Source organism: Myotis davidii, unplaced genomic scaffold (genome assembly GCF_000327345.1).
Source record: "Myotis davidii unplaced genomic scaffold, ASM32734v1 scaffold143, whole genome shotgun sequence".
Lineage (NCBI taxonomy): Eukaryota > Metazoa > Chordata > Mammalia > Chiroptera > Vespertilionidae > Myotis > Myotis davidii.
In genome coordinates, this window is record NW_006294876.1 from 515,067 (window position 1) to 523,531 (window position 8,465).

General features: G+C 35.6%; 1 protein-coding gene across 4 annotated transcripts in view; it reads left to right on the forward strand.

Moving 5' to 3' along the window:
* Positions 1 to 8,465, forward strand: part of CDH18 (cadherin 18) — a 338,421-nt gene that overhangs the window by 286,236 nt on the left and 43,720 nt on the right. For all 4 annotated transcript variants that reach the window (XM_015567640.1, XM_015567641.1, XM_006769443.2 and 1 more), the window contains one exon: positions 6,212 to 6,348. In XM_015567640.1, the coding sequence (XP_015423126.1) occupies positions 6,212 to 6,348 (137 nt within the window). The remainder of the gene's footprint in view (positions 1 to 6,211; positions 6,349 to 8,465) is intronic.

Sequence of the window (8,465 nt, forward strand, 5' to 3'; positions counted from 1 at the left end):
GCACACTGTGCTCTTTATCAAGTGACAAGTTCCGTATGTTTTGGAAAGATTATTTTCTGGATGCATGGCTTGTGGGATAAATTGTATCCCAAAAATGAACAAAGGGAACCTTAACTTTTTTAATGAATCTGAGCTATGCCACAGCTGTTTGTTTGTTTGTTTGTTTGGTTAAGACAAGGCCAAGCTGCTGAAGTATCCCGCAGGGTGTACATGGATTAAACTTGATCCCATCTATTAGTCAAGGTCAGTCAAACTTACAAATACAGCTGTTTGTGAGGCAAAATCTCAAATAAATCTGCTTTACCACTCAGGTTCTGTGTCTGCAAGTATCTAAAGTGTGACATGTGAGAGAAGTCTCCTAGACTTCAAGCCAACTGATGTTTCTCCAAGTAAATCACTCTAAGATTTTCAGTGCATACATTTTCAATTAGTTTATTATGGTGAAATGGACAAACTGTTATCAAAATAATAAATGCTTCTGAGGAGTGAAATTTTGTTATTGAAATGAAAAATAACTCTTCCAATGCACTTCAATATGACTATAATTTTCTTGAGTCTATACCTACATAATCATAGGGGAATTGAGTGCCAGATGATGAACTGGGTAATTGGTTTAAAGTAGCCACTCTTGAAGAAAATAAAAATATGGGAATAAAGGTAATTGCTACTGAAAGTGTCTGTTTGCTATCGTTATAATTTGTTTGCCTCTTTGTTGGCCCATTCATTCTAATTTGAATAATGAATTTTCATCTTGTTTCAGTATAATGCATTTTATTTTCAATTTTGTCATAGAATTAATGTAAACATATTTAATCTCTGTCCATCAATCATATTAGTTTGAAATACTTTATTTTTCTTTTTTTGCTTACTCATTTCCCTAACTAAATCGATATCTAAATAATTTTCAGGGTTTGCTGATTCTTCTTCTTTAATATTTTTATTTCCTGTACTCCCTCAAATAAATATTTTTGAATGAACATAGAAAGCCTCCAATATTGTCTACTCTTTAGAAAAGGAGCTTATAAATATTATGTAATGGGCCTAGATTATATTTTAATCTCTTGCACTAAGAGCTCCTTGATAACAATTCCATCACTCTGTGCCTCAGTTTACTCCTCTGTAAAAATAGCCTATAAGTAATAGTGATCTCATGCAGTTGTTTTGAATATGTAATGAACTAGTGTTTAGAAAACACTTCAAGCACAATGCAGTACATTTTAAGTGCTCAATAAATGTTCGCTTGTATTACCTGTTACAGATTGCTTTTGTATGTATATCAGTTTTCTTGCAGTCTCACATATCACCCCTAGGTAGTCTTTATTATGGAGGAGAGTAGAATTTGAAGAATATTTTTAAATGTCTTGTCCAGTTACATATACTCTAGTTTCAGTTTACACTGGCTTACTGTTGAAAACTGTGGACTAGAATATAAAAAATTCTCAAAATTCTAATTTTTTTTTTTTTAGGTTTTACCATTAATCCCAATTTAGAAACTATATCACTTAGGCAAATGGTTACCAGATATTATACTTGCTGGGTGTTTTACAAAATATTAAATTAATATTATCATTTGCAAAAAAACACCTATGTATGTAAGTTCATAAAGTATTAACATGCCACGTTTACCTTTTGAAAGTTTGTAAAAGGAAATAAATGGATTTTATTAAAAAAAAATAGAGGCGCAATGCATGAAATTTATACAAGAGTAGACCTTCTTTCTTCCCCTGGCTGCAGGCACTGGCTTCCCTCTGGCACCTGGGGCTCGGGCTTCCCTCACAGCCTTGGCTTCATCAGAAAGGTCGTCCCGCAAGGATATCCGGAAGGATTTCTGGTCTAATTAGCATATTATGCTTTTATTATTAAAGATTATTTGATAGTTACCTCCTAAGAATATTGACATCTATTTTTTTATTGTTTGATGAGCAGCTTAATGGAGCCATGCCACTTTTTAAATTTTAAATAGCATTAAATTATTCTATATTTAGTCTCCTAATATAGTTTTGAATAGTTTCTTTTTTCTAACATTTCTCTTTACCCTTTTTATGAGTTTTTTATTTGTATGGCTAGGAAGAAATTCAAGGTTAGTTAAGCATAACTGTTTAGTTCTCCTTGAGTTGAAATTCAATTGCAACTCCACAAATAAGACTCTTGGGACACGAGCATAGCTGATATTTAGCCCTTATGTTGCAGATATCTCAAGGGTGTTAGGTTGCAAAGAAAATTAAAATTTAAATAATAAGAGCCTAGGACATCTCTAGCATCATACCTACCATTTTCAAACATATTTAAATCCAGGTTTTTATTCTTTAAATTCAAATAAAAGTATATTTATTCTAAAATCATTTAACAACTCATACTAGCCCTTGCATTATAAAGCTCTGCGTAAAGTGTGTAAAAGAGAGGGGATTATTCTGATAAAGAAATTACACATTTTCAGATTCTTTATTTTGCCTACAAACAGAAGAAACCCCCATTTTCTTTCAGATTGATGGTTCTGAAGCGATCAGATTCCTAAAATGGGACATAGTCTTCCGTATTTCATAGGGCTGTATTGATAGAAACATAATCTGGACTTTTGCGTTGCAACAGGAAACTTTCAGGTTGAATAATGATTCAATTTCGGGTCTAATTTTTGGATGTAGGAACTGTTGTTCTCTATAGGGTACCCCCAAATGAAAAGTTTCTTGAAGACAGGTTAATAGTAACTAACTTTAGATAATACATGGGTGGGCAAAAGTAGGTTTACAGTTGTGAGGACACAAAACTCAGAATTCATTATTTTATTATTTACTTATTAATTATTGCATTACTTATTATTATTAAATTACTTTTGCCCACTCCTGTATAAAAATCAGAATGCTAATTGATTATATTTTAAGGGATGCTATCTTTTTCATTCATCAAATCTTCTCACACCTCCTAAGCAGTTTAGCATTGGGTTTCTAGATTAGACACACTGGGGGAAGGTTTTTTGTGTGTTACATGAATTCAAGTAAAAGAAAAAACTAAAACAGTTTCAGTGTGCCATGGCCTAATATTTTGGAAAGCCCAATGACATAACACTCCCACTCTTCTGTAGTGTTAGAATCTGGTGTCTCTTCTTTGAAACAGATTTGCCTTTTACTTCTTGTTTAAATTGCTTTTTCATGTTGAACTTCCTTCAATTAACATGTAATTATTATTAGAGCAAGTAGTTCACAACAATTTCTCCTTTTTGATCACACAGTTACAAGTGCTACCTTTTGTCCCTTTATATGTGTTATTTTCACTAAATGAGCTCCTACATTTTAGTGAGATGCTCTATAGTCAATCTTCATGGTAATATCAATTTCTGCAATGTTTTGGCATGTGTATGTATACACAAGTAGTTATAAGATTTCACACTTTAGCAATATATTCTAAATGTCTTGTTAATACATGCCTATCAGAGACATAGGTTGTTTTTCAATTATACTCTGTTCTAGAAAGGAAGATGAATTCTGTGATATTGCCGTACAATTACCTAGTCAATATGTTTGCCCAAACTTCTGAGATTCTCCTCATGACGAAGGGTTTCTGTTACTTTCAATGGAAAGTCTTATATCTGTGCTTTGGAGCCCAATCCTACTCACCTTTTTAGGTATTTCACTCTTTCAAAATGTTAACTTCCTTTAAGAAAGACAGAGCTTAATATTTTCCTTCACAGAAAAAATAATAATTTGTTGAAACTCACTTCTCTGATGACATAAGGCTTCATTTTTTTCTGATCTCATTTTCAGGTAACGATGCCAAGCAAAGTGTCATAACTCATGGGCTTCATATTCTCACATTCAATATATTCCACTACAATAACAATCCCATCATTTCATATTTTATTGAAACTTTATTCTCAAGTTAACCAGTCGTGTCCATCCTGCCAAATCCAATCAACCTTTACTAACCTCACTCAGCTCAACTGAATTCACCAGGGCTGCCCGTTTATATCAATTCTTTCTTGGTTTCTCTATTGCCTCGCCCTCCCACTTTTTCTCTTCCTTTCAGCTGTTTCTCTCCTTTTACTAGCACTTTCTTTACCCAGATCCTGGGCTGCTTCAGTCTTAAAAGTTTGAGTGCTGTAGTGTCCAAATCTTTTATTTCCTTTATTCTTACAGTTCTCTCCTGAAGGAGCTTCTACCATTCCCATTACCTTAAATTTAGGCTGATATATCTCAAATTTATATTTCCTGTTCAGAAAACACAGTTAAATTTCACACCCACATCTAAGTCTCTGCTTTTTATTACACATGCTTATCTAATTGACATCGGAGGCATAATGGGTTAAGCCTTAAGGTGGTTGATGTATCTCAAATTGTTTTTCTCCCAAAGAGAGTATTTCCCTTAGCTCTTCTTTAAAAATATTTTTATTGATTTCAGGGAGGAAGGGAGAGAGAGATAGAAACATCAATGATGAGAGAGATCATTGATCAGCTGCCTCCTGCACGCCCCGCATTGGGGATAGAGCCCACAATCTGTGACTTCCTGGTTCATAGGTCAATGCTCAAACACTGAACCACACCAGTCAGGCTCCCTTACCTCTTTATCCAGATCAGTAAGTGGGCCTGTCCATTACATGGTAGATCACACACACACACACACACACACACACACACACACACACACGTTACTTGTGATCTCTACCCTTTACTAATGCCACTTCAGCAAAAAGTTCCATAGGTTGTGTCTGATATATACCATTATTTTGTACAGTTGTTTCCATTCCCTTCTTTTTTCCCCACCTTTGTCTAAAATAGCATAATTTATATTCTGAATTGTTTTTACATTTCTACAATCCAAGATTTAAAGTAGTCACTGTGATTTTTTTTTCATAACATAAATAAATCGTGTTATGGGAAAACCATTGCTTTTTTTAAAAAGCAAAAATTCCTTACCATGTGCTGCAGGGCTTGTCCATCAAACGCCTTCATTCTGCTGGCTACATAAAAAGGTACATTTGTTTCTAAAGCAAGTCAAACTTTTTCCTGAAGTTGGATCTTTGCATGTTGGTTTACCATATTCAAGTATTCTTCCCTTGGCACTTTCCATATAATAGCTCACTTTTTATTCAGGTCTAAGATAAAATGTTACTTAAACTGAGACTAATGCAAAGGAACGAAGGATTAGAGGTTTAGGAGAGAAGACTTTTCTTCTCTCCTGATGGTTTGGAACAGTTTTAGAACACATGATTGTTTATTATTTATTCATACTTATGTGCATTAACTATTCTGAATAATGTGAAACCCCAAAACTTGGGGGTAAAGAAAAAAGTAATTTAAATCCAAAGTGCATGCCGCTGTTAGTTAGCTGAGGATCAGCTGAACTGAGCTGGCTTTTGTTTGCTGGCTGTTTATCTCCAGAGCGTTCCATCCTGCGCCTGCTCATTTACTAGGAGGTTCTGCCTGAGGCTGGGCATCCTGAACTGGGACAACTCTGCCCATGCATCTCCATCTTCCCCTGGGGCCAGGGCACTAGCTCTGGCATGTAGTTCTCATGGCAGTGGCAAAGCATAAGAGGAAATATGCAGACTCATGAAACCTAGACGCAAATATGGTCTAGAACACCACTGCTTTCAAATCATTCTAATGCCAAAGTAAGCTGGAGGTCACTCCTACTGTGAGAGCCCTGCCGAAGTACATGAATTGGAGAAGGAAGAGTTGTGGTCAGTAATGCAACCCACCTTCCATTTATTTCATTTCTCATTCGTTGACTATGGACATATGATAACAATGAAATGTTTTCTTTTTCATTTTATATTTATGATTAAACCTCAGCTACAATGAAACTCTAATATAAATTAGTCCCTGACATCTCCTTCTATCCTAAAATGTTTATACATGTAACAATGAGAAATTTCATTACGTATTTGATTTTTTTCTTCCAATATACTGTTAACTTCCCAGAGGTGATTTTTTTCTCTCCTTTATTAATGATTGCATTTCTACTGCCTACTACTCTATTCATGGAATTTGGTTGGTATTTTTTAATTAGTAATTCACCTAAGCATATCATTAAGGACAAACTGAGATAAAAAATAATTGATGTCAGTCTATGCAAATGTAAAGTTGCCAGTCAAATCTTAAGAGCCAGACATAAAAGTTAAATATATGTGTTTAAATATTTGAGTACCTCACTTGCTTCAGTTTTGTATTTTTTATTATAACAGCAAGAAAAAATACTTATCTATTTTCTTATCTAGATACTTCATTGACTACAATGCTGAAGATGACAGGTTTTTCAATATTGATGCCAATACCGGATCTATTAAGACGACAAAGGTTCTTGATAGAGAAGAAACTCCGTGGTACAACATCACAGTGGCTGCTTCAGAAAATGGTAAATGACTTGACTTTATGTATGATAGGAAAATATGTCACCGTACAGGAAGATTTATTCTGAGATTTCCTCATAAGCAGGTCTCTTACCATTTTTATCTTTGATGCCAGGATCTAAGAGAGTGCACAGGATGTATTAGATATAATTTTACACATTGTCAGACACAGTGAATACAGCATATCTGTTCTCCTTTACCTTAATCCTGGCATAGAGGTGAAAAATTGCATTATGGACACTTAGTCCTCATGCTTATTTCTCCTTCTAACTGTGCTTATATCATACTTATAAGTAAGTCATCAAAAGGCTAGATAGAAGAACAGTTCTTCACACACTTCAGTTTAGGAGAAACGGAAATGAAAACTAATCATTGCTCTTGAATAATTTCATCAGTATAACACCCCTCCTCAGGCTTCAGTTAGCATTTAGAAAACTTATTGTAAAGTAATAACTTGGAATTTCCATAGGCAGGACTACGCCCTCTTTGAGAGAAATATAAGAGATACAGAATAATGCACTATGGTTAATATCTGAGTTCAGAAAAGCACAAGCATAAATGTCAATAATTATTTGTGAGTTTAAAAAGTTGTATATGACTGTGTTCAAATGAAATTAGAATAAAACTAAGAAAATGGATCTATCATAACAATGAATTCTTTCTTTACATATTAAGTGATAAACCAAAGTCTAGATTACCCTAGGTCTAGAATTTATGTTTGCAGAAATATATATATTGATTAGAAATACACACACACACACACATATAATCAACTTCACATTAAAAAATAGTGCTATAGAACATGAAATGATGCTCGGTTTTGGGGGGGGGTGGTTTGCCCTCAGAGGTTATGCCTCCTCTATGTGCTCCGTTCTAGGAAGCCACTAATCTAGATTCTGTTTCTCTAAATCAGTGATTTTCAACCTTTTTGTCTCATGGCACACATAAAATAATTATTAAAATTCTATAGCACACCAAAACTATAGTATATTTTATGCCGATCTGACAAAAAAAGGTATAATTTTTATTCACTCACACGGGATGACAGTTATGTTGGCTGTTGTCATTTTTAAATTTGCCCATCTGAGGGGAAAGAGGTCAGTGCCCCTGACTAAATAATCAGGTAGTGCATGTTTTAAAAATTCTGTGGCACACTGGTTGAAAATCACTGCCTAGTTGTTTTAGTCTGTTCAGGCTGCTTGGTGCTTTAAATGATAAACTTATTTCTCACAGTCCTGGAGGCTGGGAAGGCCAAGATGAAGATGCTGGCACATTCCCTATCTGGTGAGGACCAGCTTCCTGTATCATCCATGGCTGCTGCCTAGTGGTATCCCCACAAGGCAGAAGGGCAAGGAAGTTTTAGAGGTCTCTACTGTAAGAACACTAATCTTAATGATGAGGCCTCCACCCTTACTGCCTAATCACTTTCCAAAGACCCCACTTCCTAATACCATCTAGTGGGTGTTGGGTTTCAACATATGAATTTTGCATTCAGAAAATAGCAATACATTTACCTATTATTGGCACTTCATATAAAAGAATTGTGTAATCTGTGGTCCTTTATTACTGGCTTACTTCTCTTAGCATAATGTTTTCAAAGTTCATCCACATCATGGCATATCATTAATTTATTCTTTCTTATTGCTAAAAAAAAAATCCCATTGTATAGATATACCACATTTTATCTATCCACCAGAGGCCTAGTGCATAAATTTGTGCACTAGTGGTGTCCCTCAGCCTGGCCTGCAGAATCGGGCCAAAACAAGCTCTCCAACATCTGCTGAGGGGTCCCGGATTGTGAGAGGGTGCAAGCCAGGCCAAGGGACCCCACTGGTGAATGATCGTGGCTGGGGAAGAATGCAAGAAGTTGGCCAGCCAGGAGAGACCACAGAAGGGCTCCAGGGGTGTCCAGCCCATCTTGCTCAGTCCTGATCAGCCAGACCCCAGCAAGTTAACCTGCCTACTGGTAGTCAGTGCATGCCATAGCAACTGGCCGACTGGTCGACTGTCTGCCCCCTGGTGGTCAGTATACATCATAGTGAGCGGTTGAGTGGCCTTAGCATATCATTAGCATATTACACTTTGACCAGACAACTGGACACTTAGCATATTAAGCTTTTAT